At 38.9% G+C, this 14,341-nt stretch overlaps 2 protein-coding genes and 1 pseudogene across 2 annotated transcripts; all 3 read left to right on the top strand.

Moving 5' to 3' along the window:
* Positions 1-961: 961 nt before the first annotated feature.
* LOC144663663 (RYamide receptor-like) lies at positions 962-3,548 on the top strand. Its single transcript, XM_078524673.1, has 2 exons — positions 962-983; positions 2,112-3,548. The coding sequence occupies exons 1-2, from the start codon at positions 962-964 to the stop codon at positions 3,221-3,223; spliced, it is 1,134 nt and encodes a 377-aa protein (XP_078380799.1). The 3' UTR covers positions 3,224-3,548.
* A 2,766-nt stretch (positions 3,549-6,314) lies between these two features.
* On the top strand, positions 6,315-7,270 carry LOC144664100 (neuropeptide FF receptor 2-like; annotated as a pseudogene).
* A 2,962-nt stretch (positions 7,271-10,232) lies between these two features.
* On the top strand, positions 10,233-13,806 carry LOC144663162 (RYamide receptor-like). The gene is made up of 2 exons (XM_078524093.1): positions 10,233-10,329; positions 12,228-13,806. Exons 1-2 carry the CDS (start codon positions 10,308-10,310, stop codon positions 13,406-13,408), a joined length of 1,203 nt encoding a protein of 400 aa, XP_078380219.1. The 5' UTR covers positions 10,233-10,307; the 3' UTR covers positions 13,409-13,806.
* The last annotated feature ends 535 nt before the right edge of the window (positions 13,807-14,341 follow it).

Consider the following 14,341-nt stretch of genomic DNA (forward strand, 5'->3'; position numbering starts at 1 on the left):
TTAATCTTTGTTGCAAGGAAAATCAATATTAAAGCACTCTGTGGAAATGCCACTGCAAATTTCCATTTATTTATTTATTTGTTCATCATCAGAGAGGTAAACTCTGATATGCCTATCTATATATTAAACAGAACAAATGTCGGGAAAAAAAAATCAAATGCCCCGAGCGGAATCCCGCTCGGGGCATTTGATTTTTTTCCCTGAAGCATCAGAATGTAAAATGGAGTATGATGACAGCGTAGAAATCTAAGTATAGTACTGTAGAAAAAAATAGGGTTTCGGGTTTCGGAAAATGACCCTCAAATGCCTGCTACGTAGGCTGAGAAACGTCGCACACTCCAACCCAATTGGGGCTCGCGGGTAGAGGTGAAATAGGTTTGATGACAATCACGAACGTTGAGATGGTTTCTGTATGGCTGCTCAGTATTTTACTTAAAATAATTTACATCGCTAGCTACATAGGTTTTCACGGTTGATGCTGGGATTCGACAGTGATAGCAGACTTAAATGATATTGGGTTCGACAGGTGTCTACCATAAGAAAGCTTTTTTTTTCTTTTCTTTTTTTATTTTAAATATTTTATTCTTAAAAACCTGTGCAATAAAAAGCTTGTCGAACTCGTACTTAGATGTTCATTGAGTGGAATTTGAGTTTTCAAATTAATTATACAGACCCATATTACTAGCTACCTCAAAAATCGCTTCCAAAATGAATGGGTATTTTTCCCAATTTCTTTGTTTAATTTCACAATAATCCGCGTGAGACTATTAGGACCTTTGGCTGGCTTCTGAACAAAATTATATAATACTACTCATCAGGCAGTCACCTGGGCATGATATTCTTTCTCGACTTGAGGTGGGCACCTGTATAAATTTTACAGTTCAAGGTCGGACAGGACCTTTTTATTTATCACCCGCGGAATTGCAAGTTGTTTCTACGTGTGCAGCAGACGTTCGCGAGTATGAATACAACCGTAAACAAAGGTATGTGACCAACACAGTTTTACTCATTCTCTTTTATTTTCTTTTCCATTGTAACACAGGTAAAAGGAGAAGTATGTTGAGTAATCAAATCAGTCTCCGTTATCCAAAGGGTTAAGTTGAATATTACTGAAGAAGTGTTTTAGCTTCTATTTTTTCGCCCTCGCGGAAATTGGTACGGATTTGTGTGCTTTCGTATTTCTCATTTCGGGCAAGCAAGCTTCTTGACGTTGTTCCTTAACACAAACAGACAGGCTAAATGGGTAGCTAATTTTACTTCTTCAGTACTCTCTATTGAACTGATTGCTTAAAACCACTTCCTTTTTCACCTTACAACATAATTGTATCATCTTTAAGTTATCCCCCAGCAGGGTGGAAAGAATGACGTAGGTCAAGACAAAATTGTCGAGTATGTAACTGAACAAATTTCACTAGGCTTGTGCGAAACGACGGGTTTTGGTCGTTTTTATTGAACTGAAAGTTACTGGCAATTGAGCTTTATTCAGGGATTTTTTTATAAGTATTTTTTGCGCGCTTAAAAAGCGATCGACTGTCACAACAAGCGCAGTACTTCTCAAAAGCTAAGGTTCCTAATTAGAGATGTCAACCAGTTGACGAAATTTCTCAAAAAGTTGCTCGAAAGCTGCTGCGGCAAAAAATCCAAAACGTTGCTTTTTATTACGAAAATGTCTCCAAATATATGCTAATTTACCTTTTAAAGTAAATTTCCTTAGCATTTTCATGCAATTTCGCTGCAACAGAAGTATTAAAATAACATTTTAAGGCCAAATTTAATGAATTACACTGAGAAAAATCTGGATCAGATATCGATGACGTCATGTTTGCTGACGAGTTTTGTAATGTTTTAAAGCTAAATAAGACGAAATTTGGAACATATTCGGATTTCCCTCGAAAATCTTTGGCAAACGCCTTTAATCTCCGGAAAAATTTAAAAATTTTCGGAAACATTCGTATTGCCTTCGAACAACACTCGGACAAGTTGCTGGAAACATGAAAAGTTGCCAAGCATCTTTGGGATAAGTTCTGGCACCTAGAGTTGCTCTATAGAGAAAGAACTATTTTCCGACTCTTTTACGCTTTAAGGATAACGATAACTCTGTTTTTCATCAGGATTTTCCAATGCTCCTAACATGACAGTTAATGCTACAGCATTGCCTCCTGGGGGAGTTCCAGTTCCGCACCACATTCAGATCGGAGTCACAGTCCTTGTCGTGATTGTTATCATCCTGGCAATGATCGGTAATACGCTGGTGATTTACATCGTGTGCACAGTAAACCACATGCGCAGCTCAACAAACACTCTCATCGCCAACATGGCTGTGGCCGATCTTCTTATGACCATTGATATTCCGTATATACTCAAATGGATCTACGTGTGGGATCATTGGTTTGGCACGTTCATGGGCACCGTGTTATGCAAGTGCTTTCACTCTGGTCAAGTGGGATCCCTAGCCGCCTCAGTGTTCAGTTTAGTGGCGATTTCTCTCGATCGAAGTTTTGCCATTCTATTTCCAATGAAGACAATCATGACTCGAAACGTCGTGCGTTTCACGATCGTCATGATATGGCTAGGTGCGCTGGCGTTAACTGTTCCACTCATGGTAGCGACCAAGAATACAGAGGTGGAAGGAATTGACTATTTCAGTTGCAATGAGAACTGGCTCTCAATGTCACAGATAGCATACAGTAAATTTTTATTCACTACTACCTACATCATTCCAGTGTCAATTATCGCTATAGTTTACTGCTTGGCGGGATTGCGTCTTTGGAGAAGAAAACTTCCTGGCCGTCGCAACACAAACAGAAAGGCACAAGCCTCGAGCAGACGAGCGTCATTTATGTTGATAACAGTGGTTGTCATTTTCGCTCTCTCGTGGCTTCCATTTCAAGCCTTGGAGATGATACGAGTTTTGAATCCTCAGCTGTTGTACGAGCACGCAATTCCCATGGAAGTTCTTTTTGTCATCCCGTGGTTTGGTTATTGTAACAGCGCCATTAATCCAATTCTTTATGTGATATTCTCAGAGAAGTATCGTCAAGAGTTTTATCGAATTCTCTGCAGGGGGCCAAGCCGAAAGGATCGTTACAGAAACTCGATTCTTAGGAGCCTTCGTGAGACTCGGACGGCGAGCCTCTCGCATGGGATTTCAGTGGCTTCAGATATACCACTGCGCATACTCAGTATAGAAACAATCCAGGAGGTACAAGACACTCGCTTGTAATTTTTATTCACTTGTAATTTTTGATAATCTTGCTTCTAGTTGGTATTCCATGTAAATGAATCCCATGAAAAACCTTTTAGAGGTATTGTTTTGCATTTTATACCATGCTAAAGAAAATACAGCCAAAAGAATACAGGAAAGCCGTTGTATATTCGACGGTATTTAAACCAAACTTTCCATCGTGCGCTTCCTATTCTCGACGAAATTTAGTAACAGGCGTTCAAGAAAAAAATTGGTAAATTTATTTATACTCATTTCTTATTTTTACATAACTAATTTAAAATACCTATAATGCATGTTGGATTACGAATTCACTTTGTAGAAAAAAAAAATTGTATAGTTATTATAGACTAGCCGCATCGACTAGCCCTTTATCCTTAATGAGGCTAAGCGAAGTTGAATTGAAATAAAAGTTGATGTTGAAGATTGTTAAGCCTTCCTTGTGCGGTACGCTTGCTGAAACCCTTACCCTATTATAGAACAGAAAGAAGGGTTTCAAATTCCCTACGTTAAAAAAATCGACCTTAGGTTAGATCGGGATTTAGCTGTCTTATAAAGCATTTTTACACGCGAAGATATTTACACGATCGTGTAGAAGGAAATAAACATCAGTCATCCTCTATTTTCGACTGAACACTACAGCAAGATACACGAGAAGGTCCCTCAAGACCTTCTGAGGCGCCCGCCGTCGCGGTCCTAAAGAAATGCCAAAATTATGTTTGACTGCTAAGTGCACAAGATGCTGTTTATAAGATAGCTAAAACCCAATCTAAACTTGCAAAAGGACTCCATCCGTACGAGAGTATCCGTGTAATTTTATTTTCGCACTCTCTATTATGTTAATATGGCGCTAACACTGCTTTAAGTGTATTGTTTTTAAATATTTTTGTAATTTACATTTTATACTAAAATCACTTTGACAAAAGCGTCATGAGGACACCGAAACGTCAGCTTTTATCGTTAATTCTTGCTTGACTTTATCAAAATAACCTGTCATATGACTGTTTGCAATAAAACCTTGTCAAACTAAAATTTAACTGCTCTTCCGTTAAGTGGAAGTAGAGTTTTGAAATCAATCATACAGACAAACAAGCTACTTCAAAAATCGATTCTAAAATGGATAGGCGGGACTTTTTCAACTTCTTTGTTAATTAAGGGGTTGTATTTAGCATTTCATTTCGCAAAAATACACAGGAGACTATTAGGACCTTTGATTGGCTTTTGAACAAATTTAAAATATTATTCATCGGGTAGCCATCTGGTCCTGATTCTCTTTTTTGATCTGAAGTGGGCATCTGTATAAGTCACGTTCACAGTTCACAGTTGGACAGGAACGTTTTATTTATCAGCGGCGGAATTGCAAGTTGTTTTTTTGTGCAGCGGGCAAGTATGAATACAACCGTTAACCAAGGTATGTGACCAACACAGTTTATCTCATTCTCTTCCATTCGTAACACAGGTGAAAGGATGTTGTTTTTTTGAAGTCTGTTGTGAAATGAAATTCTCCGTTATTCAAAGAGGTTACAGTTGAACATAAAGGAGTGTTTCAGCTTCCATTTTATCGCCCTCGCGGCAGCTGTTGCGGATTGCGTGCTTTTGCAGTTTTTATTTCGGGAGAGTAAGCCTCTTGTCTTTGTTCCTGAACCCAAACAGACAAGCTAAAAATGGTAGCGGTTTCGAGTACTCTCTTTGAATTATAGTGATTGCCTAAAACAACTTCCTTTTTCATCTAACAACATAATTGTGTCATCTCTGAATCATCCCCCAGCAGGGAAGAAAGAATTAAGTCTAAACAAAATTGGTGAATACGCAACTGAATTAATATTACTAGTACAAAGTTTGTGCGAAATGACGGTTTTCGATCCCTTGTATAAAACTGAAAAATACTGGCAATTGAGTTTTAGTCAGTGATGTTTTCATAACGCTTCTATTCGCGCTCAAAAAGCGAGCGACTGTCACAGCAAGGGCAGTACGCCTGATAAACCTGGAGATCCTGATTCATTCAGTTTAACCAACCTCTATCTCAATAACGCGGAATTCGCTGTCGTGGTTTACATTCTCCATAAACCCACAAAAAGCTTACTTCTTGTTGTTTTGAAGTGGATGGCTAACCAATGTGTCAGATTTCTAACGCTCGTGCAAAGTTATTGTGATGCTAACAAAACATTTCGTTTAACGACGTTCTCGTACCTAAATCAACAAAAATATATTTAATAGACGTTTAAAAACGTTTTATTTCAACTAGTTTTTTCATGACTTTTAGTTTTTAGAGACATTTTAACTTATCTTTGTAATAAAATTGCTTTTTATATTTAGAATTTTAAATATTGTTATTGCTTTTTCTCACTGTCGCTTTTTAATGTTTTCAACTGTAAAGGCGCAACTACTGGATTTGGCACTCTATAAATACTTTTCTATAACAAAATTCTCGATTTTGATTGGTTCTGCTCGCGCCTATTTGTCGCGTTATTGGCGCGCGATCACGTGGCTGTCCAATTACAACTTTTTATAATTGGATACCAGTATTAAATTGGACACCTGTGCCATTGGTGCGTCAATCACGTGCAATAAATTGTGTTCTTTCTTGCTGTTTTCCCGCAGCTCATAAAACCCATTTAAACATACCCTCGACAAAAGAGATTCTCACAGACTTCCTAGAAAGTAATCGTGCTCGTAATTTCAAGAAGGCCTTGCACTGCTCGTTCGGTCGATTTTGAAAACAGTCGCCCTATTACTCCCTGAATTGTACTCCACCTAGTCCAATTTCTATAACTTATCATCTTCATCATTGCAAACGTGAATTTAAAACGTTCCTTAGCTACAAAAAAAATACTGATATATATTAAAAACCCTTTTTATTGTTCCGGAACAGCCCCAATAGTTTCAGCTTTCTTTCCTCGTATCTAAAACAAACTAGTGGAGGATAACGGTTACTCTGTTTATCGTCAGGATTTTTCGTGCCTTCTAACATGACGGGTAATTCCACAGAAGCGCCCCCTGGGGGATTCTCGGTCCCGCGCAACATTCAGATAAAAAAAACTTTTTTAAGAAAAATATTGGGGGTCGTTTTTTTGGGTGGAGTCACAATCCTTGCCGTGATTGTTATCATCCTGGCAATGATCGGTAATACGCTGGTGATTTACATCGTGTGCACAGTAAACCACATGCGCAGCTCAACAAACACTCTCATCGCCAACATGGCCGTGGCCGATCTTCTTATGACCATAGATATTCCGTACATACTCAAATGGGTCTACGTGTGGGATCATTGGTTTGGCACAATCATGGGCACCGTGTTATGCAAATGCTTTCACTCTGCTCAAGTGGGATCCTTAGCCGCCTCAGTGTTCAGTTTAGTGGCGATTTCTCTTGATCGAAGCTTTACCATTCTATTTTCAATGAAGACAATCATAACTCGAAACGTTGAGAGTTTCGCGATCGTCATAACATGGCTAGGCGTGCTGGCGTTAACTGTTCCACTCATGGTAGCGGTCAAGAATAAAGAGGTAGAAGGAATGGACTATTTTAGTTGCAACGAGAACTGGTTCTCGATGTCGGTTAAAACCTACCATACATTTTTATTCACGGCAGCCTACATCATTCCAATGTCAATTATCGCTATAGTTTACTGCTTGGCGGGATTGCGTCTTTGTAGCAGAAAACTTCCTGGGCATCACAATCCGACTGCACACAAAACAGTCCAAGTTACGAGTAGACGCGCGACTGTTATGTTAATAACAGTGGCTGTCATTTTCGCTCTCTCATGGCTTCCATTTCAAGCATTGGAGATGATAAAAGTTTATAAGCCAACCCTTCTGTCCGAAATTCCAATGGAAATTCATTTTGTCACCCCGTGGTTTGGTTACTGTAACAGCGCCATTAATCCAATTCTTTATGTAATATTCGCAAAGAACTATCGTCGCGAGTTTCATCGGATTCTCTGCAGGGGGTCAAGCCGAGCGAAACGCAATAGGGTGGCTCCTGTTGGTGAATACGCTACGCGTCATCCAAGACATCGCGTCAGGAAAGAAGCAGATAATCATTTAGAATGGGAAACGGCTTTCTAGCCAGATTGTGGACAGAGTCCTGAGCTGTTGAGTAAAATTTTTAAGTATTATGTTATGTAGGATGTTGACGCCGAAATTCAATTCAAGTAGCAGAAGTAGTAATAGTTAGTACAAGAATTATAAAGGACTCGGCGTCAAATTCAGGGTTAGTGAGGATGAAGTCAGTATCAGCTTTTTGTTTCTAAAACACTGTCGCTGCAGACGATTTTTAGTCAAGTTAGAAAACATAGTAACCGGGTATTTACTTACACATTTGGACAGTATTGTGAAAAAGATTCGACTCTACAGTTCAAAATGGGGTAAACCCAGGAAATTAAGGTGGAAAAGCAAACGGGACAATAACTTTCCGGAAAATCCGTTTGGAAATTGTGAACTACATTTTAAGGAAGCGTGCCGTCGGAAAATTCTGTAGAATTTGTTCATTTCTTTCGTTTCCAGTCTCCCATCAAGGAAAAGCAATCAATAACGGAAAAAAATATAAATGATAAGCGCTATCTCGTTCGGTCAGTTTGCTTATTTTATATAAAATTAAAATGACAGTAACGAGCATTTTCTATGTGTCGTTGCTGTGTTTTACTTAAGATAATTTTTACATCGCTAGGCATTCAATCTGTTCAATAGCCGGCCAGACTCATCGTCTCCATTGCTTTCTCGTGAAACGTCAAACCAGCATGATTCCCCGCAGGCTAGACTTTTAGGGTCATGCTAGAATTCCGTCTACGTTAATAACAAACGCAATTGGATTGACAGTTGTCTGTCAAACAAGTGGGTTTTTTTCTTACTTTTAATAACTGCCATCTAGTTGTGGGCAATTAAAAGCCTACTGTCAAACTCAAATCAAGATGCTCTCGCGTTGAGTGGAGTTGCAGTTTTGAATCAATTTTACGAACTCCTATTAATTTTGAAATAGACGTTTTTTATCAACAGTATAAAATACGTAAGACTACTAACTTGCCTTTGATTGGCTCGAAACAAATTTAAAATACAATTTACCATCTGGCCCTGATTTTCTTTTTCGACTTGAAGTGGGCGTCTGTATAAATTTTACAGTTCATGTTTGGACAGGAACGTTTTAACTATCGGCCGCGGAATTGCAAGTGGTTTCTTTGTACAGCGGACGAGTATGAATACAACCGTAAACCAAGGTATGTCACCAACACAACTTTTCTCATTCTCTTGCATTCGTCAGTAACACAGGTAAAAGGGAAAGTCTAAGGCCAAGTAAAAAAATACAAATGTTTCTCGCCCCCGCCCGCTTCATTTTTGAGGGCCGCGTCTCTTTATCCCTGATTATTTGTCATTGAAAAAGTTGGAACGAACCATGCAACAGGCGTTACTTTCACTTTATACGAAGTTCAAGTTGTCTACATCACGTGTGCGTGATGAGTGGCTGTATTTGAGCCCGGGGGGTACCCAAACAAGTTTTGTACGGGGAGGCTCCGCCCCGAGCTCTTACCCCTTACCCTTTTATATACCATTTTGCCAGAAATTGTACCCCTTTCGTATACCTTTTAATGAAAAAAGATACCCCTTTCATATACCTGAAAGTCATGGTATAGACTTAAAACATGACGTTTTCTTGTCATTTTCAAGTAGCGCTTCATAAATTGAAATAATACAGCCATAAATTGTATCTGTTCGAAATATGTTAATTAAAGGCCCTTTCAAAAACCTAAATGACAGATTTCCATACCCTTTCGTATACCTAAACTTGTGAAATCCCTACCCTTTTATATACCTGAAGCCTGAAAAAGGTACCCCTTTCGGGCGGAGCCCCCCCGTATAGGCCATTATAGGGAGTACCCCCCCCCCCCGGGTATTTGAGCATATTACACAGTGGCTTTTGGTTAGTGTACACAGTTTGGGGCTTATTGCGTTTGTGCAGTACAGGCAAAAGAAGTTATGAAATGTAGAACCAACTCTAACACAGAATCAAAGACACCGGAGGGGCAAACTGGTAAATAAATAAATGGCACGCAATGCATGCAGAAGCGATGACGTTTTACAGGGGGTCTTAAATAAATTTCAGGACATTTGCCAAAAACGTATTGTATATAAAAGTAGCTGACAACTTGTGCGTGAAATGACTATTATACAACTGCCTCTATTTGGTTTTCTTTTTTTGACATTAGGAGCAATGTTAGTGATTGCATAAATTAGCATAATGACTCAAATGCTGTTTCACGCGACAGACACGCGAGAATTTGAAAAATAACTGTAATTTACATAAAAATAAAAACTTGGTCAACCACATTTTTCCCACTATTTCTTCTTCCAGTAACAATTTTGAGTACACTAAAATGTTTCGCATTTCTTTTTGTTACTAAGAGCGGGTTGAAAAAGTGACTGGCGACCAAAATGATGACAAAACACCGTGTGTGGTATTTGACACTACGCAATCCACGTGCCTGTCGCGTGAAGCCAGACGATAACCCAATCAGCATTCGAGTTTTTAATCAATTGAATTACTCTTTCGTTTTTACAAATGGAATATTGACGCAAAGAATAATATCAAATTTCCATTAATGAATTCATTAATTCACCCTTGAGAGGAACGCTTGAGCTGTTTTACTGTAAAGGCGTTTGAATGACAGATTGTAAAAAGATTAAGTTGATAGATATATACAGTATGAGAGCATTTTGGTATTTTCATATTTTTTTGATTCTCCCAAACCTTGTCAAATTCGTATTCTGATGAAGTGGGATTGGAATTGCTCAAAACTTTAACCAACTCTATCACTTATGAAATAGCACAGGATTTTTCAACTCCCTTGTTGATAGATTGTATTTTCCTTGTGAAACGCGTGGTGGTGGTGACTGAAATGTGATTGGCTCGGAACAAAATGTAAATGCAATTCAACACTTGACCATCTGGCTCTCTCTTCTGGAGCAGGCTCTGTTTAAATTAAAAACTTCATGAGTTATCCATGCTCCTATCTTCCTCTTGGACCGGAACTTTTTATCGAGAACGGAATCGAGTAAGTGTTTTTCTTTGTGTGTGTGTAAAGCGAAGAAGTATGAACGGAACGATAAACCAAGGTATGTAAAATACAAATTAAAATAAACTTTCCATTCTATACCTTTTATTTTGTAACCAAGGTGAAGGCACTAGAATCCTGTGAAATGAAATTCTGTTGTATGCAAAGGAGTTTGAGTTGAAGGAAATCGTTTTAGCTACAATTAACACTGCTTCCGAAGTTTTAACTTCGGATTTTATTTAGTATAAAGTCATTGTTTGGTAGTGAAATACTGGAACCAGCAATGGCAAGTTGGGTTCGTAAGTGTGGGTGAGCTTGAAATGTAAGGCATGTCCTCGTTCCTGTACCCGCGTTGTTTTCGGTGCAACTTAGAGAGATTGTGTAGTTTTTTGTCTACTCAGCGAAAAATATGTGCGAGATAGCTTCGTTTTAGCTAGTGCATTCTGACTGCTACGGTTAGACACCGACCATCGGGAGTTTAACGTTTGTGCATGTCATGCGCGCAGTATACGTTAAAGGGGTTATGGAAACGTGGAACCCAATTTAGCACAGAATCAAAGGCGCGAGAATAGCATGATGCATTTAAGATGGATCGAAGACACTACAAATCAAGTAGATTAGTTGACGAGTCATGAAAAATTGTCAAAAAATAGTGAAGGGACAGCTGATTGTTATTGCTAATTTTATTCAAAGCGGTAGAAAGCCAACGGAGTTATGCCTTTCTAACCTATTTTAAAGAAAGCCTTCACTGAATGTCACGAAAATGGCTTAAGATGCTAGTTTTCAGGTTTTTGCAAGCTTTCAAGAACAACTTCTCCTCCGTTTCACCTGACTACATATGAATCTAATTAATATGCGACTTGTCGCATTCAACAACTCAGTGACATTCATTATGAAAATAATAATAATCTTTCATGAGGAAGTCTACCTCACAAAGTGGGTCACTGAAAGGTCCTCAGTTACGATAATAAAAATTGCATATAATTAGAGGAAAATTAACATGTGCTCAATATTTTAAAACTACCAGTTAAACACTATACTAAACTGAAAAAATTATCAATCAGATAACAATAAATTAGGGAAGGAGAAAAAGTATAAGCATATTATGCTAACTGAGAACTACAAAACTTTGTTCCATTCATTAGGACTGCGTTGTAGTAGAAATTATGAAATTTGAACGCTTTTATCTAACTTCAAGTTGTGGTCCTGTATTAAGTTTCTTTATATTAATAACTCATCCAAAAAGCAGCGGCCCCTATAATGTGTCTTTCGTGATACAAATTTTGTAAAATATCAGCTGGTAGGGAAGTATTTGCGTTTTAAATTATAAATCTTTCATGGTGAGCATTATCATTTTATTGTTCATTTTGCAAGCCCGACTTAGAGCCACAGAAACTGAGAAGTTGCACGGTTGGACATGCCTCTCTACACATATATATACACAGATATTTCAGTGTTTTTCAACACGAGCGTACAAAATCGGACCATACCTTAAATTGTTTTTATAACGGGCCGGATTCGATCTCATTATGGTCAATATTAATTAGCGCACGGGCAGACATCAAAAGCAGCAATTATTAGGCAATTTGTATTCAAGTTAAGTGATCTTTTATTTGTCTTGAGAAAAAAGTCACACCGCTTAACAATTTAGTCTCCAGTGTTTTTTCACCTGCTTTCGGCAATAACTGGAAGATTCTGGAACGATATGAGATGGAAAACACTGCACACAAACTTAGTGAAACAGGTGAATTATAACGACTGCCGCAAATCCATTGTAAAATAAGAATTTCTTAGTATAAGGAAGAAATGGCATTAAAACAACACTATGTTAACCCTTTAATGTTTTTTCTTTGCTGAAACATTCAACAAAACATAATAACAGCATGTTTTGTCTGAAAACGCTTTTATCATTCCGCCCTACTTAGCGTTAAAATTAACAATTATTTTGTTTATTGTCAGGATTTTCCATGGCTACTAACATGACGAACGATTCCAAAGAAACGTTCCCCGGGGGATCGGGATCCCCGGTCCCGCACCATATTCAGATCGGAGTCACAATCCTTGCCGTGATTGTTATCATCCTGGCAATGATCGGTAATACGCTGGTGATTTACATCGTGTGCACAGTAAACCACATGCGCAGCTCAACAAACACTCTCATCGCCAACATGGCCGTGGCTGATCTTCTTATGACCATAGATATTCCGTACATACTCAAATGGGTCTACGTGTGGGATCATTGGTTTGGCACGTTCATGGGCACCGTGTTATGCAAGTGCTTTCACTCTGCTCAAGTGGGATCCCTAGCCGCCTCAGTGTTCAGTTTAGTGGCGATTTCTCTCGATCGAAGTTTTGCCATTCTATTTCCAATGAAGACGATCATGACTCGAAACGTTGTGCGTTTCACGATCGTCATGACATGGCTAGGCGCGCTGGCGTTGACTGTTCCACTCATGGTAGCGACAAAGAATATGGAAGGAATGAACTATTTCAGTTGCGACGAGAACTGGCCCTCGAGCTCGCTGTCACGAACAACCTACGTCACATTTTTATTCACGACTTCCTACATCATTCCATTGTCAATTATTGCTATAGTTTACTGCTTGGCGGGATTGCGTCTTTGGAGAAGAAAACTCCCTGGGCGTTGCAATTCAATTGCGCACGGAAAAGCACAAGCCTCGAGTAGACGAGCGTCATTGATGTTGATAACAGTGGTTGTCATTTTCGCTCTCTCGTGGTTTCCATTTCAAGCCTTGGAGATGATACGAGTTTTCAATCCGCAGCTTTTGTATGAGCACACGATTCCCATGGAAGTTTACTTTGTCATCCCGTGGTTTGGTTATTGTAACAGCGCCATTAATCCAATTCTTTATGTGATATTCTCAGAGAAGTATCGTCAGGAGTTTTACCGAATTCTCTGCAGGGGGCCAAGCCGAAAGGAACGTTACAGAAACTCGATAATCAGGAGCCTGGGAGCGACTCAGATGACACGCCTCTCACAAGGGACCTCCATTGCTGCAGATATACCACTGCGCATGCTCAGAAGAGAAACAAACCAGGAGGAACAAGAGACTCTTAAGAGTCTTCATCTTTCCCCTGTAAGGTGTTACGTAAAAGATGGCTTTTTGATTGCAAGTTAGATAGCATGAAGAGGCAAAGGGCCGTTCCGTTAAGCATACCACACAAACTCATTTACTTGCCAGCAAGTGAATTCAACTTAAATACGAAACAAGCTAATTCCTATGATAAGTTAAAAAATGAATTACACTAAACACGGCAACCAACCGAAGAAAACGGAAGAACAAGCAATGAGCAAAGACGGCTTACCAAATACTGGAAGAACGAGGTTCAGGGAACCAAAAAATTACACACACGCACTAAACGATGGTCCACGATACACTGACGTGAATGAATATGGAAAACTTAACATGAAATATACAAGTCAGCATTTACATACGAAACTATAAATAAGGTGGGAAAACGTTAACATATTCGAAACAAAGGAGACAGAGGAACAAGAAGTATAAGGCCATCCCCTTTTTTTTTCATTTATCGTCGTATTTGTTTTCTGATTTGGGGTCGGTCGGTCGGAATTAAAAAAAAAAACAACCAAAAAAAGTGGATAAGGAGTCTGGAACTAGGAGGCCCGGTACCTCAGCATAATATCCGTGAAGCCTGGAAGCAATACTGAAGACATGGTTACAAAGTCAACATGGCGGCAATGGAGAAAGGAAAAATCGACGTCGTGGTTAAACTCAAACGAGAAAAGCGTAAAAAGGATGAACCATTGTTTAAAATAATGTGTCATTGCCTTCATTACCTTCTGAATAACATTTTTTTGAAAACGCGAAAAACTGGATCCGTCGGACGATGCTGAACAGAGAAAAAAAGGGGATGGCCTAACCAAAAAAGAAACTATGATAGCTGGCAACATAGCATGTGAATATTTTAAGACCATTCAATGGTCAAAGACAATGCTAAGAACATAACGTTTTTGAAATAAAGGAAGCTTACAAGCGGGGAGACTTATTTAACCCCCGGGATTTAACCATTAGTTCACTTTAGAAAAGGAA

Source organism: Oculina patagonica, chromosome 8 (assembly GCF_052425735.1).
Source record: "Oculina patagonica isolate OP01 chromosome 8, crgOcupat, whole genome shotgun sequence".
NCBI lineage: Eukaryota > Metazoa > Cnidaria > Anthozoa > Scleractinia > Oculinidae > Oculina > Oculina patagonica.

Coding starts and splice junctions, on each gene's coding strand:
- LOC144663663 (XM_078524673.1), top strand. CDS start 962: ATGAATACAACCGTAAACAAAG. Junction 984..2,111: donor GAATACAACCGTAAACAAAG/GTATGTGACCAA, acceptor GTTTTTCATCAG/GATTTTCCAATGCTCCTAAC.
- LOC144663162 (XM_078524093.1), top strand. CDS start 10,308: ATGAACGGAACGATAAACCAAG. Junction 10,330..12,227: donor GAACGGAACGATAAACCAAG/GTATGTAAAATA, acceptor GTTTATTGTCAG/GATTTTCCATGGCTACTAAC.